Source organism: Mercurialis annua, linkage group LG8, assembly GCF_937616625.2.
Source record: "Mercurialis annua linkage group LG8, ddMerAnnu1.2, whole genome shotgun sequence".
NCBI classification, from domain to species: domain Eukaryota; kingdom Viridiplantae; phylum Streptophyta; class Magnoliopsida; order Malpighiales; family Euphorbiaceae; genus Mercurialis; species Mercurialis annua.
Window position 1 is genome coordinate 262,993 of NC_065577.1, and position 25,230 is coordinate 288,222.

General features: G+C 36.5%; 4 protein-coding genes across 4 annotated transcripts; 2 read left to right on the forward strand and 2 right to left on the reverse strand.

Annotated features, from left to right (window-relative positions):
- Positions 1–4,346: 4,346 nt before the first annotated feature.
- Positions 4,347–6,414, forward strand: LOC126660466 (protein PLANT CADMIUM RESISTANCE 10). Its single transcript, XM_056103925.1, is given in 5 exon segments — positions 4,347–4,984; positions 5,168–5,253; positions 5,256–5,300; positions 5,526–5,752; positions 6,093–6,414. Coding segments are annotated over 4 exon segments (519 nt in total). The 5' UTR covers positions 4,347–4,984; positions 5,168–5,177; the 3' UTR covers positions 6,264–6,414.
- Positions 6,415–6,800: 386 nt separating this feature from the next.
- Positions 6,801–12,001, forward strand: LOC126660464 (phytosulfokine receptor 1). Its single transcript, XM_050353994.2, has one exon. The coding sequence runs from the start codon at positions 8,810–8,812 to the stop codon at positions 11,801–11,803; it is 2,994 nt and encodes a 997-aa protein (XP_050209951.1). The 5' UTR covers positions 6,801–8,809; the 3' UTR covers positions 11,804–12,001.
- A 1,639-nt stretch (positions 12,002–13,640) lies between these two features.
- LOC126661034 (NADPH-dependent aldo-keto reductase, chloroplastic-like) lies at positions 13,641–20,271 on the reverse strand. The gene is made up of 3 exons (XM_050354785.2): positions 19,374–20,271; positions 17,990–18,241; positions 13,641–14,248 (listed from the first exon to the last, which is right to left on the reverse strand). The coding sequence occupies exons 1-3, from the start codon at positions 19,950–19,952 to the stop codon at positions 13,988–13,990; spliced, it is 1,092 nt and encodes a 363-aa protein (XP_050210742.1). The 5' UTR covers positions 19,953–20,271; the 3' UTR covers positions 13,641–13,987.
- Positions 20,272–21,110: 839 nt separating this feature from the next.
- LOC126661056 (uncharacterized) lies at positions 21,111–25,230 on the reverse strand. The gene is made up of 6 exons (XM_050354812.2): positions 24,755–25,230; positions 24,453–24,591; positions 23,453–24,073; positions 22,610–23,102; positions 21,901–21,982; positions 21,111–21,447 (listed from the first exon to the last, which is right to left on the reverse strand). Exons 1-6 carry the CDS (start codon positions 24,782–24,784, stop codon positions 21,238–21,240), a joined length of 1,575 nt encoding a protein of 524 aa, XP_050210769.1. The 5' UTR covers positions 24,785–25,230; the 3' UTR covers positions 21,111–21,237.

Here is a 25,230-nt window from a genome sequence, read left to right on the forward strand (position 1 = left end):
ATCAAGAAATTAAAAGTACAATTTCTTTAAATCATAGACTAATTCGGCTTCTAGCCAAAATTTAGCATTTTTCATACCAACAATATGTAAATCACAATTATTTAAATTTCTCAATAATTTTTCTATTATATTCGGCCATAATCAAATTAAATCAACACATGCTATAAATTTCTATCATCTATTTCATTTCAACATAGCATGCAACACAATTTAACATGTATAAATTACATACAAAAATTACCTAAAATATACCACAATAATCATAGAAAATTACATACATATTATTTCAACAAAATACCCACTAAATAATTTTCATAATTTATACATGCAATAGTGAAAACATATTCGGCCAAGTAAAAATTCCACTAACATATTTTACAAATTTTCTATCATGCATCACATTTAAATTTGTCATTTAAACAATCTAGATAACATGCAAAAATTCTAATAAGCATAATAAAATAACAATGAACAAGAAATCATAGCATAATTCGGCAATTTCAATTAAATTACCCAAAAATCTCTATTTTAAAATCTTAATCACATTTCACATATATTCACCCATTTAACAAATTTTAAATCCAAAATAATTTATCTCATAAATATTTCTTTAATTTCTTTGTTTTCGGTTTCAAAGAAAAAATATTAAATTTCCATACTTTGAACTTTAAAACCACCAAATTTTCTTAAGTAATTTAAAACATTTTAAACATGAAATTTTAAAACCCTACTTCATGAATATTCATGAAAATATTCGGCTTATAACACCACAAATTTAACCCTTTAAATTTTCTTTTTAAAACCCTTAATTTTTCTCAAGAACCAACCTTTTAACACTCAAAATACAAATTTCCAGCTTTTTAAACTTAGTTCATAAAACTTGTTCAAGTTAGAAACAAATTTAAAACATAACTACCTTAAAAATTTTGAATCTTCCAAAACCAATCTTTATCCATGTTTTATTTCACTCTTTAAAACTACAATCCATGATTGCATGTAGGTTTTAAACTCTTGAACTAAAATTTTTGTTAAAACCGAAATTTTTCAAAAATGAATAACACCCAAATATTTGATCCTCTTAAAAACCCATATGTTGAAAGAAAGATCATATTTTAAAAACTTTGAGTAAAACCTCCCATTCAAGCACAAAACCAAAGAAGAAGAAGAAGAAGAATAACCCACTAAGAAATTCACAAAGAAATCATTTAAAGAAGCTTTTATTCTTACCTTTCTTTAAAAGCTTGAGTTAAAAATTAATGGAGTTTTGTTATTTTCCTAGGGTTTGGTTCGGCAAAGACAAAGAAAAAGAGAGAATGACTTTTGGTTTTTCTTAAATAATACTTTTTACTCCTAAGAAAATGGAGACGAAAAGATTTCCACTTATAGTATTTTTGATTGAAAAATTGTGGGGTCTAACTTGCCTTTTTTAACTTCAATCATTAGAACCACCATAGTCATAATCTTAAACTACATGCATGATGCCAAGTGTCCTACATGTGTCATTTCTTATTCAATTGCTTTCCCCCAAGTTAAGCTAATCTAGCTTAATTAATTATTTTTACGGTTTTCGAAGTTCCGTAAAATCTTTCTCGAAAAACGTTTCCGAACTAAATTATTCTCTTATAAGATCAAATCTTGAGCAAATATATTTATAATTTATCTTTTTAACGTTTTAATTATTTAAATCGATTTTTATCATATAATGGCCGAAAATTACAAAAATGCCACCCATGCACAATAATTCAATTTACGTAGCCATGCACACGTACACATTTAAATAATTAATCACACATCACAAATAAATCAATCACATGCATTTAAACACCGAAAAATCAATTTCTAAGCCGGTACTCTACCGCCGCTAATTTCCGATTCACCGCATTTTGAAAATTAGGGGTATTACATCTCTATATATAAAATATCATTTAAAATTGTAAAGAGCAGTAAGACAAATATTATTTAAAATTGAATTAAGATAGTTCTGTTAATATAGGTTCACACCTGGTTGATTTTTCGGTTTTATAGATTGCCAAATATATTTCACTTAAAAGAGATATTCAAATTGTGACTACATTAAATCTCAAAATTCTCTCTATATAAAATGTCATTTAAAATTATAAAGAGCAGTAAGACAAATTTTATTAAAAATTAAATTAAGATAGTTCAGATGATATAAGTTCACATCCGGTTCCCATCAGGTTGATTATTAATTTTATACACTATCAATTACATTTCACTTAAAAACAGTTATTCAATTTTTAAAATAGATTGTATCTCAAAATTCTCTCTATATAAAATATCAGATAATATTATAAAGAGCAACAAGACAAATTTTATATATAAAAAATGAATTAAGATAGTTCAGTTGATATAGGTTCATATCAGGTTCACATCAAGCTGATTTTTAGTTTTATAAACTATCAAATACACTTCACTTAAAAGAGATATTCAATTTATATATTACACTAAATCTTCAAATTTTATTTATATGAATTGTCTGTTAAGATTGTAAAGAGCAGTAAGATAGATTTTATAAAAAAAATGAATTAAGATAGTTCAGTTGATATAGGTTCACATCGGGTTGATTTTCGGTTTTATAGAATGTCTGTCACGACCCAAATTATTGAGCTGAGAGCGGCGTTAGGGAATGGGAGTGGTAGCTCCAAACCTGTAGCAAGCCTAAGTTCACTAAAACTTTTTCGCAAATAACATAACTCATACACAAACGAAAGCAAACATATATACAAATATTTACACTAAACTTTTTGATATTCACGTGGGCTCTAATTACTGTACCCTGTACAAACTGGCCTCACGGGTTTATATACCTATTATCATATCATAAACATATCACTGGCATCTGGTACCGTGAACAAAAAATATTACACGTAGCCTACAAAATATATAAACATAGACAGCAAGTAAAATATAAACCAAAATGTACTGCTGTCAAGGCTACGACTATGTCGACACAGGACCACTACTGCAGCGCTACAGAAGTCAAGGAACTATACATGTGCGGCTGACTTCCGGATCTCAAAAATGACCTCTAGTTAGGTCCAGACACTAAGTACCTGAAAATTTTAACCACGAAAGGGGTCAGACTATGCTGAGTGAGTTTGCAATTTACTAACGGTATTATAAAATAACATCGCATTTCAAATAAAGCCATAATATGAAAATACATATAAATAAGTATTTGATCCGTTCGAAACTAAGATCCTGAAACTTAACACAACTTACGAGTATTTAAATCAAACTGATCCAAATGGTTCGATCCGGGAGTAATTCTAACTCAACCACATCAGTCGCGATCAAACTCTTAATCCTAAATGGTGGGTCCAACCCACTAGATACGCGGCTCAGGTTACTTTAACCGAGTTTTCGCTCGTATCGCATTCATATATCCAACTTCATAATTCGTTTTCATAATCATATCAAATCATTTCTCATAATCAAACACACTAGACTGACTCAATACTGGTGATCACATAGCCTATTGACACCCAAAAGGTAGCTAGTTTTTTCGGATCGCATACTAGTCTCTCGTACATAAAATTCAATAGAAACATATAACATTTCAATAAATCATATGTAATGCAATGCGTATAAATAATACATATATATATATATATATATATATATATATATATATATATAACATATATATATATAATAACTTTAATGCATCATGCACGAAAGTAAAGTGCAACTCACTGTGACCGCTATCCAATCAATGACGTGGTCATTATGATAATATGCTTGTACTAGTCCACGTCTGCTGACCTCACTGCTCGCGGACGCGTCTGTTACATATTAATTTACGTTTAATAGTTAGACGTGAATTTTATCTTCATATTCGTAATACTTTTAAGTTATAGGTTTAAGTTGATTAAATTCTATTTCTAACATATTCACAAATACGATAATCCTTGGTCGTAATTACGACTTAGCGAATATTGATCCTCGTATTCGAGAATCATATAACTTTCTTAACGTTTTTTGTTATCAGTAATTATCGAAAACGTCAAGCTTAATCTCTAAACTTAAGATTTTCGGGGTCCTCGATTCCAATTTTAGGGTTTATCGTTCGTAGTATCGGAACCTAGGTCAAACAGGGGTAAAAAGCCCATATAGGCCCTTTGGGCCCCCTATGCGGGCGCACAAGGGCACTGTGCGTCCGCACAGCAGGGCTTCGCCGCGCACAGCCCCGAAAACTTAGTTTCCGAGCGCCTCGTCGATTTCCTATGTTCCCGACATGCTAAAAACGTCATTTACCACAAAACCCGCATCTCCGTTTTATCGATAATCTTAAAACGACCTAGTTCCAATGAATTTAGCATATCTATCGAATACCACTCACAAAAGCCTTTATTTCATAATTTTAACCTCGAATCTACATCTCTTACCTCGATTTAATGCTCAAGAATGATAAGCTTAAGCAATATCCTCATTGAAGCGGAGGAAAAGTAAAGTAAAATCAAAATTGAGATAATCCAAAAGAAAATAAAAGAGTGGGGATTTCATAATTGTTCAAATTTTTGAATTGAAGCTTTCATAACAGCCTGTAATATGGCAACAATTATCCTTTTACAATCTTATCAATGGCAGAACCATCGCCGCGTCTCGTTCAAGTGTTATTTTCTTGCCATGGATCACAACAGCTTGATTTCTATATATAGTGATGAAATCGATTGATTCAGCAAAATTATTCATTGACTTGATTTTGCTCTATACCGGCTGAAGAATGGGTGAAGCGGCTGCTGAGAGGAGGAGATAAGGGACATAAATTTAGAAGGAGAGAAAGGAAGGGCATATGAGGTGGACATGAAGAAAAAAAAGGAAAATTTCTTGAGTGACTAACGTAAACTTTTCATTTCTTTGGGTCATATGGTGTCAATTAAACATGTAGGGTTGTGTGGGTAAAAGTCCAAAGCAAATAGAAACAGAAGCGTTCCTTGTTCCAGACACATTAAAATTGAAGGTAAGGTAAAATGGCTGCCAATTTCTGCTGAATTACTGCATAATTGGTTACACTTGTTATTACTTTCTTTGTCATTCTCACTGTCTAACCAAATTACACATTCTTTTATTTTATCCATTTTGATTGCATCATCTGTTTATGCGATCAAACCTCAATTCCCGTTCATACCTTGTAGAGCTACAGGCAGGGGAGCATGACGAACCGAAGCACTTATGTGCCGCCGCTTTATGTTCCACTAGGACAGTCCCACTCGGAAGCAGAGACTCTTCCACATGGTCTTCTGGAATCTGTGCTTGCTACGATGATATGCACAGCTGTATGCTACTTTCTGCCTTGTCACCTTCTTTTATTCAACAAGGTGCCTCATGAGTTCATTCAATTTCTTTAAGTAAAGCTAGAGTTTCAACTTGTCAAGTTCTTTTCTATGTTTGAGTTTGCATGCTTTATTTTGACGCTGCTATCTTGTGGTGAATTCTTGAACAAGTGCGATTCTGTTATTGCCTAATCTACAGACCTTCACTGCTCTTTCTATACTGTGCAGGCTGTGTTGGCCTCTTTTGTCCTTGCTATTTGTTTGGGAAGAATGCACAACTTTTGGGCTCTGGAACTTCCATAGGATCGTGCATGACCCATTTTATTTTCTGGGCCCTTGTGAATACCGTATGTTGTTGCATGACTGGTGGCATTTTGTTGGGACTACCTGGATGCTTCGTTTCATGTTATTCTTGTGGTTACCGTAGGGTGCTCCGTGAGAAGTATAATTTGCAGGTATGGCTGTTCGCATGAATGTTGTGAAAAAGACAATTAGTTACTCCTCCTGATGTAGAATGGTTCAGAGTTTTGTATTTTGGCAATTGAATTGGTATATTAGTTGGGATTCGGTGCTAAGAGATAACGTAAACAAATGAGGAAAAAACGTTCGAGTACGAGAACAGTAAATACTGGGGTTAAGAAACGGAACTCCATTATTTTGATCTTTATTTTGACTGTATGTACTAGAAACATGTAATCATATAGCCTTCTACTGTAGCTATACTCTGAGTAGTTAAATAAATCGCTTTTGAATCTAAACTTAATGGTCAACATGTTTCCATGATCACATATGCAGGAAGCACCTTGTGGTGATTTTGTGACACACTTTTGCTGTCATTTATGCGCCAATTGCCAGGAGTACAGAGAGATTTGTGAAAGAAGAAATGATGCTATGCCTACTGATCTTAAGCTGCCAGTGGTTGCAGCTCCTCCAGTCCAGACAATGGAATCAGGTATTGCAGAGTAGACCTATGTCTGATATTTTTCGAGGGACCAACACTTACTGCTGAGTTGTAGTTTTCATGTTTATGTGTTTAGGATTGAGACTCTTATGTCACTTAAACTGAGATGTTTTGCAATTAAATCGTGTCATCTTAATACGATTGTCTTGAAATCAAGTGAACTTGCTAGAGTTTAGCACTGTATTTTAGCAGTGGTAGAAATTTTGCTAGTTGTTCTTGGCTTGCATAACTTAATTGAGAACTTGCTGGAAAATCCTCAAATCGATTGTGCTAGCACTCTGGTCTGTTTTATCAATATGATGTACTTGATATGTGTTTAGTTTGAGTTGGAAAAAGAGTCATATGTAAAGTCATGTTTAGCAAAAGGTTTGCAAGTTGATAATCCTAGAGTCGTGGATCTGTTTGGTAATCATAATGCTACATGTTTTCACTCTTCAAACATTGCTTGTATAAGAACAAATATATACACCATCTGATTCTGACTTTGAAGTGAGTAGGTTTATTTGAAAATGTTAAGGTTGGAGGTAGTGGTTTAAAAGTTGAAACGGTGGCCAAACCAGTCAGGTCACTGTTAATCGATCCGATGTCTTAAAGGTACCTATATCCAAGCAGGGAATACTTGTACCCGCACATGGAATATCCATGCTTGAGTAGCTTGAGTCGTAGATCGAACATTATGAATCTTGAACCAAACAGTAGGTACCTAAATCCGAGTAAGACGACTGAAGCTATAAAATATCTATTTAAAGGACACATGCATTGATCATGTGACTTTATAGCAATTCTAATTTGAACGTCGGAGTGGACTTTTAAAAATGTCTTTTGTATATTTTTTGACGTAGCTATTATACTATTGCCTAAAACATCTTTTGCCATAAAATGTCTGCTAGAAAAGGTCAAGGCCAACCGATATTCCTTGTAAATAGCAAATAAATCCATTTCTTCAGTTCTCTATAAGATCAAATTTTCAATTTAAATTTAAGGGTTCCCTTCTCATAAATCTAATTTTGTGAGAAAATGTTATACTCCTTTCTTATTTTTCAACTTTACTTTTTAAAATATTCTTAATAATACATCTCAGTATAAGAAGTAAATGCCTCCAATTTGCCATATAAACTGTGGATAGATAGGCATAGGGGTGGGATGATATTGTTTAATATTGTCTGCTTTGGATTGATATTTATCCCCCTTTCCCATTAGTATACAACCACTTTTCTTCTTCTTTTTCTTAGTTATTGTAGAAAGGGTAAGAAGAAGAAGAAGAGATGAAGCAGCCTGCATAGATTACAACTTTCATCTATGAAATTTAAAACACAGAGCTGGAGGCTGAAGCCGTGTTTTGTCTTTAGGCAAAACTGGCATGTTAGGCACAACACGCTAGTTTTTTAGATTATTTATTATTCTATTTATATTGGGTGTATAAATGAATAAATTTGTGAAGATAAAAATGTGGGTTAATTATAAAAAAAAAAAGATCAACCACATATTTAATATTTTAGTGTGTTTTGGAATTACTTTAAAATTTGGAAAAATATGCGACCAGGTTTTATATTTTGGTTTATCGGAACACCCAACTATTTTTAGCTTAAATGACGTTGATGTGACTGCCGAAACAATATATATGATGGTATTTATCTGAGGTTTCTTTCAACTAAAACTAATTTGGTATATTGATTTGTCAAAACATAAAACTTGATTGATTTGACATATTTTTATAGTTCACGTTGCAATTGCAAAACACGTAAAAGTTCATAGTTTAATTTACATTTAATCAATAAAACATTGTACCCCTAAGTGCAATATATTTTTTTCTAAATTTTTTTGTTTATATTTTTATGATGCTTTAACTATATTCAATTGATAATTTTTAAAAATGTATAGAAGGATATAATTTATTGTATTTGATACTATAATGATAGTATTTTATATGTTCAAGTCTTAAACTCTCACTCAATAATTTTACATGTTCAAGTTTTATTCCACATGTAAGGCGTAGGTGAGTTAATAATAAGGTGTCTTTCTGGTTTAATTGGGATTGCGGGTCCAATCATATACATATATATAGCCGTTTAAAATTTAGAGGTAACATTTTGCCTTCCGTAACATATTTATCTTCAAGTATAAATCAGTCTAAATGTGTACTTGAGGAAGGTACAAGGAGTTTTGTGTACCTTTTTACCATTTTGTTTTAGAGGAATTTTACCAATTTTAAATGATGGAAGATTAGTTTAAATTAAAAATAATAGAATGTGTATAAGAGACTTTTAGAAATGGAATCCATAATAAAATATAAAGAAGCAAGAAATTGGCGCAGTATTAGTTTTTAGACTACCAGATTTAGTTGACTATCACAAATCTCTCCTCTCTCTCATAACACCATTCTTCAAACTCTATCTTCTTTCTTTCCTTTTTCATTCCTTAATTCTCAACAACCGCACCAAAAAAAAAACATGGTCTCCATCCAAGAACTCCCAATCTCTTCCATGGCTTCAACCGGTTCTTGACTGTTTGTAGTTTCTTTTTCTCTGCTTGCTTTGATTTGAACACAAGAATGGGCGTCTGGGCCATGCTCATTGTATCTGCTTTATGGCTTCATGTTAACTCAGCAACTCTATGCAATGAGAACGATACGAGAGCTCTTGAAGATTTCATGCATGGCTTGCAGTCTCCAATTCCGCAGTGGGGCTCCGACAACTGCTGTCTTTGGTCAGGCATCACTTGTTCCAACACCACTTCTTCTCCGAGAGTTGCGAAGCTTGAGCTCCCTAATCAACGACTCACCGGCCGACTACCCGAGTCCCTGGGGAATTTGGATCACCTTACAACTCTTAACCTGTCTCGTAATTTTCTCAAAGATTCTCTCCCTTTCTCATTGTTTCACTTGCCAAAACTGCAGCTTTTAGACCTCAGCTTTAATGACTTCACCGACTCTATCCCACTCTCCATTAATCTCCCTTCCCTCTCGACGCTCGACATCTCCTCCAACAATCTCAACGGCTCTCTTCCCACTCTCATCTGCCAAAACTCCACTCAGCTGCAAATCATTCGCATGGCCGTCAACTACTTCTCCGGCCCTCTTCTCCTCTCCGGCTGCGCTTCCTTGGAGCATCTGTGTCTTGGCATGAATAATCTCTCCGGTGGCATCTCTGACAATATCTTCCACCTTCAAAAACTCAACCTGCTGGATCTTCAAGATAACAAACTCTCTGGGCAGCTCAGCCCGGGAATTGGCCGACTCCTCAGCCTTGAAAGATTGGACCTCTCGTCCAACTATTTTTCAGGTCCCATTCCTGATGTTTTTCACTTGCTGCCCAAGTTTAAGTTCTTTATAGGCCATTCTAATGGTTTTCTTGGTACTATCCCGCCCTCTTTGCTTAATTCTCCTTCTCTTAAATTGCTCAATTTGAGAAATAATTCGTTGGATGGGGGTGTTGATCGTTTTAACTGCTCTGTCATGACTAGTTTAGACTCTCTTGATTTGGGCTCTAATAAGTTTAAAGGTCTTTTGCCTGCTAATCTTCCTTCTTGTAAGTATTTAAAGAACATTAATCTTGCCCGCAACAATTTTAGTGGCCAAATCCCTGAAAGTTTCAGGAATTTTGAGAGCCTGTCTTACCTTTCCCTTTCGAATACCAGCATCCATAATCTTGCCTCCGCCCTGCAAATCCTGCAGCACTGCAAGAACTTGACTACTTTGGTGCTGACCTTGAATTTCCGCGGCGAACAATTGCCTGCGCTTCCTGCTCTTCGTTTTGATAACTTGAAGGTACTTGTGATTGCAAGCTGTAGACTTACTGGATCAATACCTCTGTGGTTGAGGAACAGCACCAATTTGCAGCTGTTAGATTTGTCATGGAACCATTTGAGTGGAACTATTCCGGTCTGGTTTGGTGATTTTCTAGATTTCTTTTATCTGGATTTGTCGAATAACTCTTTTGTTGGAGAGATCCCTAAGAGCTTGACTCAATTGCCAAGTCTCATTAGCAGGAATATCTCATTAGTGGAGCCTTCTTCGGATTTTCCATTTTTTATGAGAAGGAATGAAACGAGGGGTTTGCGGTATAATCAAGTTTTGAGCTTTCCACCAACACTGGACCTTAGTCATAACAACCTTACAGGGTTTATCTGGCCGGAGTTCGGGAATCTGAAAAAGCTCCACATTTTGGACCTCAAGTATAATGAATTTTCTGGATCAATACCGAGTGAAATATCAGGCATGAGCAGCTTGGAGACTCTGGATTTGTCACACAATAATCTTTCAGGGGCCATTCCGTCGTCACTGGTAGGTCTCAGTTTTCTATCCAAGTTTAATGTCGCCCACAATAATCTCTCAGGTAGGATCCCTGTTGGAGGTCAGTTTCTGACCTTCCCTAACTCAAGTTTTGAAGGTAATGATCTTTGCGGCGACCATGGTATGCCCCCTTGTGTAATAAGTGATCAAGTTCCACCCGAAGCACATGTGAAATCTAGAAGAAATAGAGATATAATTATCGGGATGGTTGTGGGGATTGTCTTGGGGACGTCTTTTCTTGTTGTCGTTATGTTCATGATTGTGCTGCGGGCACATAATCGAGGAGAGGTTGATCCTGAAAAGGAGGGGCCAGATACTGAAGATAAAGAGGTGGGAGAACTCGGATCAAAGTTAGTGGTTCTCTTTCATACAAAAGAGAACTGTAAAGAGCTCTCGTTGGAGGACCTTCTGAAATCTACCAACAATTTTGACCAAGCAAATATCATTGGATGTGGGGGTTTTGGTCTAGTTTATAAAGCTACCCTGCCTGATGGGAGAAAGGTTGCAATCAAGAGGCTCTCTGGTGACTCTTGTCAGATGGACAGGGAATTCCAGGCAGAGGTTGAAACCCTATCGAGAGCTCAGCATCCGAATCTCGTCCACCTTCAAGGGTATTGCGCATTCAACAACGATAGGCTTTTAATATACTCTTACATGGAAAATAGCAGCTTGGATTATTGGCTGCATGAAAATATGGATGGCACATCAGCACTTGATTGGAGTAGTAGGCTCCGAATTGCTCGAGGGGCTGCAAGGGGTCTTGCATATCTACACCAGTCATGCGAGCCCCACATCGTTCACCGGGATATTAAGTCAAGTAACATCCTTTTGAATGAGGATTTCGAAGCACATTTAGCAGATTTTGGTCTTGCAAGGCTCATAAAACCTTACGAGACCCACGTGACGACTGATCTTGTAGGTACATTAGGCTATATCCCTCCGGAGTACGGCCAGGCATCCGTTGCCACCTACAAAGGGGATGTGTATAGTTTCGGAGTTGTTTTGTTGGAGCTGCTTACTGGGAAAAGACCCATGGATATATGCAAGCCGCGAGGTTTGAGGGATATGGTATCTTGGGTGCTTCACATGAAGAAAGAGGGGAGACAAACAGAGGTATTTGATCCATTCATTTACGACAAGGAGAACGATAAGCAATTACTGCAGGTTCTTGATATCGCTTGCCTTTGCTTGAGTGAAATACCTAAAATGAGACCTTCAACAATGCAGCTGGTTTCTTGGCTTAATACCATTTGATATCACCACCTACTGGGCTGCAAGTTTGATCGCAAATGGGATCGAACGGAAGCAAGCAATCTCGAATGTTGTAAATTCTTACAATGGAGTACTGACATTGTAGAAAATACTATTACACCAAAACATGTACAAAACAAGAAGAATAATTTTTGATACAGAATGAATGAGATATCCTGCAAAGGGCACTTAAATCTCTAATTTATTTATGTTTCAATTAGATGATGGAATTCATTGCATGATGTCAGGAACTTCACATATTAAGAAAAGAACTTGGTGGAAAATGGCATTATTGGTGAGAGGAGAAACCAAGGTAATGATTGCAAATAGTTTCCAATCTTCTAGGGAGTTTGGTGTTGGAAACAGGGATGTGCATTGGTAGGTTGAGTCATCGAATCAAACCGACTTAGTCGAAATTGAACCTTTTTTTTATTCGACTAAAATATATACAAACCAAATTATAATCGAATTAACATAATTTATTTGATTTGGTCGGTCATTCGGTTAACCGAATAACTGAATTCCATTACCAGAACGTTTTAAAAATTTAATTATAATCAAATCAAATCAAATTAATAAAAAATTGAGTCAACTTGTTATAAAAATAAAATAGTTATATTCAATGGAATGGTTATTGCTCAAATATAAATGAGTAAGATATTTATAACATTTGAAATTTTAATAATAAAAGGTAAATATTGATTAGATATTTTGATATTATATACATTCATTAACGTGAGACGAGGGTTAGGTAAAATAATACTAATATCTTGTGTCACGAGCATCCATGAATGCAAGTTTTTGGTGATTAATGCAACCAACTTATGGATTGGTATGCAAATTTGTAGATGCTGTAAGTGAAGTGCCTGGTCAACCCCGGCAACCCTCAATCGTGATTTCACTTTTATTTATTTGGATAGTCCACTCAATCTCGTGTGTATTCTCCAATTTCAAACCCACTTTGCTCAAAATAAATACACTCTCATCTCCTCAAACATTAAAGTCATTATCAACGGCCACCATGTGTCTTCTAATTCAAATAAATACTACTCATTTAAAAAAATTCAGTTTATCCAACATTAAAGTTATTATCAACGGCCACGATGTGCCTTCTATTTTAAAAGTACTAAAATATTATGGAAAATGATTTTATATATTCAAAATTGTGAACATCTTTTTAAAATAGTTTGAAATTTTGTCCAAATAATTCTTCATAAACTGAAATTAAAAATAAATCATCATAAAATTACAAATTTATAAAAATAAAATTTAAAAATAGATAAAATTTAGAGTGTGAATATAATTATTCCAATTTATGATTAAAACATTCAAATTACTTTTTAAAAATAAAATGGTCAAAATTGTAAATATAAAAAGAACATTAAGTGAAAATAAGACTGAAAAAATAATTATTAAAATTTCAAGAAATGTGAAGAAGTTAGTGGTAAAGAAAAAATGTGTCTAGTGATGATAGCACTACTTGTTTTAGTCTTATTCCAATTAAGTTGAATATTAACCAATCCATTCATGGACCTTCTTCCACTTTCCTCCTTCCTCTATTATAGTTCTATGTGACCAACTCTAAATATTTGTAGTCATTTTGATTTCTTCCTGACCATCTCATTCCAGTTTGTAAGAGACATTTTTGACAAATAAAAAGGATACTTTAGCCAAAAACCAACCATTAAGAAATACTAAATATTAAAAGTTACTAAATTAATTACATATATATAAATATATAGTATTATATATGTTCATGGGGTGAACGTGGACTGATTTGAACCGGGTCCAACCAAACTTTTCCCGAATTAATTAAGCTAAAACCATAAAAAGGGAGAAATTACAAGAGAACATTTTATATTTATAATAGTAATTCCTATGATTACAACCTCTAAATCTTTATACTCTGAAACAATCAAACACACTCCCTATTGTTATGGTTTTGAAAAGGTTCACTTGGATCTCATCTTCTCTTAGTCTTTGCTTCACAATCAAGTCTAGCATACCATTCCATCGCTCGAAGATGTAAATCACATGGTCGCAAGAAAAGCAAAAAGAAAAATCACTTCAATCAATGATAATGTCTCTTGGTTTCCTATTCAGCACCCACAAAATTTAAATCTTACAAACAATGGCCACTTGCAACAATCATGCTATCTTTTAACATAAACCCTTTATTACTATAATTCAAGCATTGCATTCCACATCATCTTCTGCCTCCCGCACCGATTGAAGAGGACCACTACCGAATATGAAGCCGGTATCTGACAGATCGTTTAAGGGACCATTTCCAAATAAACATACCTGTGGTTCAATCAGGTTTAGGCGGTTCCACTCTTCATCTGATAGAGACCAACTGAATATATCTATATTTTTCCGTATTCGATCAGGCTTCAGGCTACAAGGTAGAACACTGGTTCCTCTCTGCAGTCCCCACCGCAGAATTACCTACCATGGATAATATAAATTTACTTTAGATGGAGCACTAAAATCATATGATCAACTAAAATGACGCAATTCAATCCTATATTTTGTGGTTGTCCACTTCTGATCATGTCTAAGGTTCACATTCTCAAATATATATTAATAAATAAAGTTCATTTCTTCAAAATGCAAAATGCCCTTCATTTTTGCAACTTTTCAATCTACTGATTACAATTTTGCATTTGGTTTATAATGAAAGCTGTGGAGTTAGAAGAAATATCGGTCCAAATTTTCATTTAAAAATATTACTAAAAGACAATTGTAGAAATACCTACAAAGGAAAACTTTTGACAAAAAAAGCAGTAATATCAACTAAAACAAGATAAAGATATTTAGCAACCATTAGGTAACATGTCAATGTAAATATATCAAATAACAACAAAACTCAGAAACAGAAGTAAGACTCGGTGCACCCACCATCTTTAAAGAAGGAAATGATTTTCTAATGACAACTAGTGAATAAATTAATGCACATAAAATTGTATTTGATTCAAGCTGCATATAAATGGGTTTATTAACATTGTTATTCACAAATTTCCACAAGAAATATAGTGACACATCATTTTGTTAGTAGTATAAGTTGTTTCAGTCCTCACATGAATAACTTCTAAAGATTTCTGTGTATACCCGAAAAGGAAGACACATAGTTCATATATAATTTAGGGGTTACTTGAGACACCAGATTTAATCATTCATGTCGGCATGTGCAAACATGCACGCAATGAAGTAAGAGAACCTCGGACCGTGTCTTCAGTACACATGAGTCCATACTGGTTGGTCATGTCCTACTAACACAACATCAACTGCGAAGAAGGATCTCATAGTGCTTATGTACTTGTAAGTTCTCTCCATTTCCAGACAATTGGAATTGACATGACGTTTAATAAGCTACAACGGATTCTGTTTGTTCTGCTTTAGGCCCAGTCTATGTCTGAGTCATTTCATCTCACAGCATGCTTCAAACAAGGAGGTTTAAGTGTTACCACATTGATCGCTATGTTAGGATGTTTTAGTCTCTATATACTTGTTGAGATCACTCACAGCCAATTGGTTTTAAGATCGAGTCTAACATCTCCATGATGAGAAACTATGGCAATCTTATGAATATGCAAGGGACCCCACTTCAATTTAGTGTCATATTTTAGAATTCTCCTGACATTTCTCAAAACATCTCAGTCTAGACTGGCATCTAATCCTGAGGCGCGTGTAAATAGCCATGCCCTTATTGTATTGACTAATACTCAATGTAGTCAGTCTAAAGCGAACAAATTCTCTTAGATGACAAAACGTCAAAGAAGAGATTAGAGATTGACACCTTTACATAGCTAAGAAGGCATTTCCCACACAAAATCTTCAGTAACAATAGTATAGAAATCTAGTTTACTGTTTATTGGGCTAATAATCACCGACGGTCCTCGACTTTTACCTTAAACTTCCGTAAACCCCCTATACTTTCAAAAGCTTCCCTAAACCCCCCAACCTTTGTGGCGGCGCCATTCACGACCCTTATAGACGAAACTACCCTTTTGGTTTTAGCGGCTGTCCTTTTTTTTGGAAAAAAACAAAAAGTGGCGCCACATGTTAATTAACACATCATTTAATGTCAAAACAAAATTGAAACACCCAAATCACCCCCCTACAAAATTAAACCAAATCAAATTTACTTAATCAAACCCAACCCACGGTCAGTCCGCCCGCCAACCCGAACTACTCACTGCACCCGCCGCCGACCACCACCTGCCGCCCGCCGCCGACCCATCGGAATCTGTTCTTGGAGAACAGATGCGCATCTGTTCTCCGAGAACAGATTCAGATCTGTTCTCCGAGAACAGATGCGCACCTGTTCTCCGAGAACAGATTCAGATCTGTTCTCCGAGAACAGATGCGCACCTGTTCTCCGAGAACAGATTCAGATCTGTTCTCCGAGAACAGATGCGCACCTGTTCTCCGAGAACAGATTCAGATCTGTTCTCCGAGAACAGATGCGCACCTGTTCTCCGAGAACAGATTCAGATCTGTTCTCCGAGAACAGATGCGCACCTGTTCTCCGAGAACAGATTCAGATCTGTTCTCCGAGAACAGATGCGCACCTGTTCTCCGAGAACAGATTCAGATCTGTTCTCCGAGAACAGATGCGCACCTGTTCTCCGAGAACAGATTCAGATCTGTTCTCCGAGAACAGATGCGCACCTGTTCTCCGAGAACAGATTCAGATCTGTTCTCCGAGAACAGATTCAGATCTGTTCTCCGAGAACAGATGCGCACCTGTTCTCCGAGAACAGATTCAGATCTGTTCTCCGAGAACAGATGCGCACCTGTTCTCCGAGAACAGATGCGCACCTGTTCTCCGAGAACAGATGCAGATCTGTTCTCCGAGAACAGATGCGCATCTGTTCTCCGAGAACAGATGTGCAGAAGACGAGCAGCAGCTCGTCTTCTCAGGGAAGACGAGATGCTGCTCGTCTTCTGAAAAATAGAGAAGACGAGCAGCGGCTCGTCTTCTCAGATCTGAGAAGACGGTCGTCTTCTTAGGTGAGAAGACGACGAGCTTGGTCGTTTTCTCACCTGAGAAGATGACCGGAGGCGGGTTCGGTTGTGGCGGTTCGGTTTCGATAATTCAGTGGTTTGAATGGGTTGATTTGCTTTGATTTTTTATTTTTATTTTAATTAAATTTTAATAGTTGTAAGGGTGTTTTGGATTTTTCAATTTTTTTTTAGATATTTTGCCACATGCCAGATGACACGTGGCGCCGTCTTTTTTTTTTTTTTGCTTTTTAGAATTGTAGCCGCCAAAAAAAGACGGCGCTTAGGGGTATTTTCGTCCATAAGTACCGTGAATGAGCGCCGCCATAAAGGTTGGGGGTTTAGGGAAGCTTTTGAAAGTATAGGGGGCTTACGGAAGCTTAGGGCAAAGGTCGAGGACCGTCGGTGATTATTAGCCTGTTTATTGCAATCATTTTTATCAATGAAATGGAGCTTTCAGGAAATTTGAAGAACACTAGCATGTACAAAAGCACATTGCAGATAGACAAAGTACAAAATGACATTTGCTAAAGCATTCATTGATTGAGTGGTATGTTTGGTGTGTATTACTCAATAAACAATCTCTGTTTGCATTCAGCCTAGCCTCTTGGTTAATTTTCTGCGGTTTGACCATGCACTATAAAATGCATCACTTAGTAGTGAACTTATGGCTATTCTTTGTTCATCAGGCTATTCACATGTGCACAATGTTGCAACATGTAAGCAAGCTAGTGTCTCACATGATCACATAGCCTAAAGCAATTATGTCATTAAAACATTTTTGCAAGCTACTGGATGGAATTATACCAAAGTATTCAGGTTTTAGAAACACCTTCCTCAGTTATCAAATTGACATGCTCGAAATCGACATTCAGCAGAGTCAATATATTTATAATTAGCGAAAAACACTGACGTTAAGAAACAAACAGGAAGACATTCAACTGTAACTTATAATTAGCATTAGAATTACAACATATATAAACTCTTGTATGCACTATGTATAGACAGATATATATCTTTTCTTATGCAGGAATCATAAAACCATCGTCTCAGACTAAAATAATATTATTCTATGCAAGTCCTATCCAATTCTAGTCAAATAAAGTTCCCAATATATATTTATCTAACATAAATAATATATTATGAAATGCATAATGTAGAGAAGGACTCGCTTGAAATTACCTGTTCAGGAGTCTTTTTATGCACTTTTGCTATCTCTAAAACTACTGACAATTTCAACATGGGTCCATGTACAGATCTTGATCTCTTAAATGATATACGAGGAGTACCGGGTTCGTCCTCCCCTGATCCACTGTCAGATGGTCCCGGACTTGATGTAGGAACCCCTAAAGGTGTGTGAGCAGATACGTGGATACCCTTCAGTTGACAGAACTTCACCAATTCTTCTTGCCTCCAAAAAGGATGCAACTCCACCTAATAAAATTATTAATTAATAACAACAAATGAATTAAAATGGCCTTAAATACAGAGAAAGGTTTTAACAGAATTTGGAAGAATGGAAAAACTGAGATTGCAAAGACAGTAACTTGTTTGATGTAAACAGTTTCTCGATAAAAGAACAACCAAAACAAAACTGCAGTCCCAAAGGACTGCAGTGAAAAGGCAAATTATTAAAGTGGCTTCATTCATGCTTTACATAATGGCATAAGTAAACTAATCCTCGTGCATGATGCATCTCAGTTCCCAGTTGATCATTGTTTATTTTTCTTGTTATGCAGAAGGTCAATTGTTCTCGTTCTAAGAGGCATTGTCTACGCCTTGAGCTACTTTGAGTTTGAGGTTAAACATTAGATATCACTAAGACTGGAATGACCGCGTAGCTGGTGATTAAATTTATTAGGGTAAAGGAGGGATGCTTTCTCCCTTAAGTAGAAGTAAATTTGGGTAATTAAACCAAAAGGGGCGAAGTATCCAGCTCAATTGGTGGAAATATTACACTTGCAAGCAGTAGATGCAAATAGATTATAGAAAAGCTCCAAAAACATTTCTTCTTAGTAGGAATAGATGATACTTCAAAAAATACATTTTCCCGACGGGGATAAGCTATTCCCTGATTCATTCAATTGGGAATCAACAGCGTGAATGACTTGGAGCCAGTCTCATTAAACTATACATTGCTTAGAAAATGGCTGCGGATGTCTACCAAAGTAAGACAATTTTGAAAGAGGAGCTATTCTAGTAAATTGGTTAAGAGTAACTATTTTGAGTATTTAGGAAGAATTCCTCTCTCTTAATCTCAGACATAAGTAATAAATAACAAACAAAATAATATAAGTAAGCACTGCAATTTCTGAGTCTAGATTTACAAAGAAACATAAGGTTCGATGATGGTGATTGGGCAGTGCATTTACAAGCTTACTTTCGAGCTGAGTAACAGTTCACCTACGTCTATTTAATCAGCCTATTCATAGTATGCTTGCTATATGAAACTTATTCCTATTGCTCTTAATATATTGACTAACTCTACAATAATGGACAGTAAGCTCAGTACAAGGTCAATGTAAAGTCAAATAAATTTGCAGAGATTAGATAATAAGCAACGAACCTGATTAACGGCGGGCACAATCTTAGCAAATTTAAGCAACTGCTTGATCTGTTGAACATTGAAATTACTGACACCAATAGCTCTAACCAGGCCCATCTCAACAAGACCTTCCATGGCCTTCCAAGCTTTCTTCAACCGATTCAAGAACTGGCGATACTCAGTGGTGGATTTAGAGGGAGGATCAGTAGCGTCGCCAAACGCGGAGGAATCCGGCCAGTGCATCAAATAAAGATCAAGATAGGAAACCCCGAGATTCTTTAAACAAACTCTCACATAATTCTCAATCTTATTGAGAGAATTCATGGTGCAGTAGAGCTTAGAAGTCAAGAAAATGTCTTCTCTCTTGAGATTATAAGCTTTGAAAGCTTCGTCGAGAGCCTCCCCAACTTCAATCTCGTTGCCGTAGAGATGGGCGCAGTCCATGTGGCGATAACCGACTGATAATGCAGTTTTCACCGCCTCGACGCAGAGGTCTCCGCCGCTCTGCCATGTTCCTAATCCAATGGCTGGGATTTTGGCACCTGTGTTCAGCACAAAGTGATTATGAGTAGCTCCTCCAATTCCGCCCTTTTCCTTCATCTTCTTCGTTGGTTATCAGTTGGGATCAATTTGAATTCAAGAGAGAATATAAATGTAAATTAAAAAAAGATTTCAATGGAAGAGTCAAATAAAGGGAGCTAGCAAACGAACAAATAATAAGACGAACTAAAAACAAATGACGATTAGCTGTAAGCTTAATCTTCTCACTGGTAAAGCTATTTAATTTAATCTAGAACTGTTTATTTCTTACAGTATGTTTTTTCAAGTATAAATCAAAGCTCACCCACCCACCTACCTACCAAACATGCATCAACTCTGACTTTTCTTATGATATCATTCCCAAGTTAAACACTAAAAATACACGCCGTCATTTTTGTTGAATGTTATATATATAGAAAGTGATAACGTAGCACATCTAGTAGGGGGGCGAAGCAACCTCGCCAAGAATGAACATCGCTAAGTCAAGCATTTCACCGATCTGGTGTCGGCGTCCGACCATCTTCTAAATCAGAGACCACACGACCTGAGGGGTCACCAGATCGATGAACACGCGAGCATCATCCGAGATGCGTGCCTGAGATAAGGTCGAATCAATGTCCGAGCTTCTCGACTAGAGACCTGAAAGCTCGACATGTGCAACCCGAGCCTCGAGATACGTTCAACTCAGGAACTGGAAATATATGAGTAGGGCCCGAACCTTCCGAGCTTCAGGCCTTGACCGAGCTCCGAGGTTTGGCCCACGAGCACACTCACGTGTACCAGATCCTGGGATTCTCTGACAGGTGCGTGAGGAATGTTCCCTCCACCTGACACACCTAACAACCTGCGCCCCACCGGAATTCTTTCTGACCTCTGTTTACTGTTTATGCAGGCTAGTGGAGCTCGGATCTCATTTGGTGATTTATCAGAAAGAGTTTAATTTGGTGTTTTTTTTAGTGTTTTTCCTATGTAAATGATTTTTGTTATAATTTTCACTATATAGTTATAATTTTATGAACCAACACTTGAATGTTTCGATTAGTACTGCCTGGTTAACATTAAACAAACATATGGTTTACTGATAGCATCCCTATTTAAATCTATTTTTCCTTTGGTTCATCACCTGCACAAGTTGATCCATACATCCAGTTAATGTTATTGAACTCTGACGCCTTGCTGAGCTTGCAGTATTTAGATTGGTTGTAAGAGAAAAAATGATTAATGAAGCTCATGTATGATGATGTATCAAGAACAAAATACAAAAACTTTTACACATTACCAAAACAATCTAATCTAATCTGCTAATGAGCTGACATGCTTGATGTTCGAGTGAGTTCTTCGTATTTCACGAGCACCAGCCACAGAAAGAGAATGAGAATGTGGAAGGGATGCGACCAGTCCTACGAATATAATCTGCTTGCTGCTCTGTCTTAGCAGCTTGCTTGTTTCTCTTTACTTCTGCTGCTGCTCGCTTCTCTTCAGCTTTATGTCTGGCTGCTGCTAGTTTGTTCATCAGAATATCTTGGGCTCTCCCCCTCATCCTTTCAACTTCTACCTGAAAAATGCACTCGACAAACAAGTCCGCCTCTCAGTTACCAGGTAACTTGGTAATATCAAAGGGCTCGAAATGGTTTCATATCTAATAACCAAAAGACATGCTCAATGAAGATTTTCATTTGAGCATCTCTAGTCTAGAAGATGCAAGCAAATTGCAGGACTAATCCAACAGGATTTTCCACACTCATAAACATTTCATGGGAATTTAGAAACATCAGATCGGAGAAAAGGAAATGTTGCCGACTAGGATTCAAATTCTCATGCTATAAATAAAATGAAAATTTAACTCGGTATCATTTTTAGGCACTTTCCAAATGATTCACATAAGCAGGGGGAAATGCAGGATACTGGCCTTTACTATACACTCCAAAGTCAAAACTTTCACTGATAGGCTGATATTTATGAACACAAACATGTGGAGTGAATAAGATAATGAGCAGGCAAGAAATACCTCAATTTTCCTCATCTCAGCTTCTGTTTTTGCTTTCTGATGATTCTCCCATACTTGAATTTTCATTTCTTCGCGTTTGAACCTAAATAAATCAAGTTGTGATTCAAGTTTACTGCTTTATACATCGTATTAAAAATTAGAAACGACACTTATCTCTACATAGATTAGACATGAAGTGTGACACTCTGAAAACCCAGGTGTTACTTTCTTTTTATTTTCCTTGAGCATATTTGCATTTCCTATTTTTCAGTCCAATTGACCAGTAGAAATGGTAATTTGGGACTCAGACCACCAAAATATATCACTTTCCTTTTACCCGGAAAAGTAATGCATTGCAGATCACTGGACTGCTATAGTAAAATCGATTGTGCCTGATAGTTCAAATTATCTTTAAGTCACTTATCGCAAAGGTTTACAACAAAGATAATGATTACAGAACTACCCATAATGCCTCGTGTATGATAGACCACGCTGCTGTTGATTGCTGAGTTACTAAAAGTCTAAGGCTTCAGTCTAATAATCCCACCTACAGAACTTATTCTCACATGGTCGCTACTCAAGTCAGTTTTCAGACTTTGAATTTAGTGTGACCATGAATTCGTAGATATGGATAATGCTGAATACGACAAACTAAGGAAACCAAATTAAACGACAGAGAAAGAAAAGAAAATAAACACCAAGTATTATCTTAGTCTTAGAGTGGATATACCTGGCCAAATACTTGGCTTTTTCTGCCTCTTCCCATGCTGCTGCACGTGTATCTATCACACTTTTAGTTGGTTGTTCTGCTCGTATAGTTTTCAGCGATGTGGATGCATCGTTATCCTCTTCCTCCTTACTAGCCCAGGCAGCAATGTTCATTTTACCTAGCTGTGTCCCCAGAGCAATTATTTCCTTCCTGGTTTTCAATTGCAGTTCCTTTTCCGATAACACCTTATTTGAATTTCGACGGTCATTCGAAGGATTAGTTGGCGATGAAGCTAGTGCAGCTCTTTCAGGAGAGGATGGCCTTGATGAACTTGGACTGCGAATTGGAGTTGTTGCCCTCACTGGAGTTCCATTACGAGAAGGCTCCTGGCTAGCAATTGGAGTCATTTCTGTACCCATATCTCGCATTGATACAGACCTAGCTGTAGAAGGAACTGGAACAAATGCAGTTGCACCATGTATGGCCAAAGATGAATCATGCTGGCTGAGACTAACTGCCAGAAATTAAGAAAATATGCATGACTCGTCTATTCCAACACATCAATAACTAAGCCATTTTTATGATGATATGCTCAAACACTTTTTCAGGAATAAATAATTACTAATCCATCCGTTCCGAAAAGAGAGTCCAATTTGGTTTTGCATAAGAATTAAGAAAGGTATTGTTAATAATAATCAGAACTTTAGCCATTACTTGACAGAGATACCCTTATTTAATAACCACTGAAACTCAAATGGAGCAATGAATAAAAGCACGCAGTCCTGGTAACCAACAATGTTGGCAAGTAAGAAAACCACGGAAGGAATTAAGCACATAAGCCAAATACTATAAAGTTATTCTTACTTGCTGACTCACTAACAGATTTCTCAATCATGAGCACAGGTTTGCCATATGAATCTGGAATTGGGTATGGATCAACCTCCCAACTGACAAATTTCTGCACTCCAATTTCCTTCTTAAACTGATTGCTATCAATGCATTTTGTATCAGGTTCTTCAAATGCAACTGCCTTTTGTTCTGGAACTTCTACAACCATCTTTGTGGAAGATTGCCTGCTATAAGCAAAATTACCCATTTTTCGTGGAACAGTTACTTGTCCACCATGCACCAGATTCTGCCCCATCTTTGGCCGGCTCGCAGTGGGGCTTGCTATCCATTTCTGGGCGTCATCCCATTTGGATGGTGCTGGTTTTGAAAATGGCGCATGTGAAACTCTCTGTGTGGCACGGTCTGTTTTCTGAAACTCAAATGATGCAGAGGACACACTCGTAGTATCATGTCCACTATCACAATCTGAAGATGAGCTTTCCTGGGACCTAATCCTTGAATTGACATAAGAGTTATCTTTAGATCTATGATCAGCATGCATCTGTGCAGTCATGGAGTCATCCGTGGTTGAAGTGGAGCATTCATGGAGTTCAGTGACAACATCTACATCTTTGCAGTTATCAGAAGTGCTACCACCTACAGGAGATATCCACTTGGTAATCAGTAAAGACAAGAAGAGAGATGTTTGAACTTGAGCATAAACTGTTGAAGTAATTCACTCAACTCAGATCAAAAAAACACTTAATATTAGAGAATAAATTGAATAAGAAAAAGAACTTGCGCTGATACCATTTGAGCTATAGCTCATTGGTAGATCCTACTGTTGCAAGAATCGATTTCACTATCATGAAGGCTGCAGCAATGCAGGTGTTTAGCAGATCAGTTAAAATGATGTGAATTTCAGTTTCCAAAGTGAGAAGCATTAGCCAACTTATGAAACAGTACAAACCATGCATCATCAACAAACCTAAATGTGTTGAGAGAGAAACAAGAAGAAGTAGCAATATGATGTTACCTGTTTGATGATCATGAAATTGAGAAGCTAGAGATCTGAAAGTATAAGCAGATTGAAGCTCCTCTTCCTCATTTTTCCTCTTCTTTTCAACTCCAAGTAGCATACTTCTCAGTTTCCCGGGAGATAGCCCCCCACCGCCCTGTCCAAACATAGAAAACCCACTCAACACATTTCACATTGATTTGACAGATCACAGTAAGATTAAGCAGAGACGTGAACAAAAGAGCAGACACAAAATGCATGTCTGTTTGTTTTGGAAGAAGAGAAAGTAAAGTAAAGCAAGCAAGCTAAGCACTGGGTACCGGAGGTTTATCGATCCTTTCGTAATCCATGAGTGCAGCAAACAAACAGAACTGGACTCAGCTAGCTCACTAAAACCACAGATCCTCCCTCGGCGCCTTCTTCTGCCATTACACTGAATCGTGTCTTTTTGGACTCTGCTGCTCAAATATTTTAATGGATTCCGTTTTCTCTGAATAAACAAATTATTTTTATCAAACTACATGTACTGTGTGTGAGTGAGTAATCCATTTTAATCAAAGAAAGTGTACTGTGTGATTAGATTTATAATCCAGTTTAACCAAAGTGAGTCCTAACTTTTTCAATTTAAAAATCAATTCTTGATACTGTTTAACAAATTGAATAAACGATTTGAAAATAATTCAAAACCAAAAGAAATGAGAAATGATGCATAGTGGGGCTCCATTCTTTGTTACGATTATTAATGTTGAAGCTATGATGTTTCTTTTGGAGTATTTCAAAGTTAAAGTGGCACATA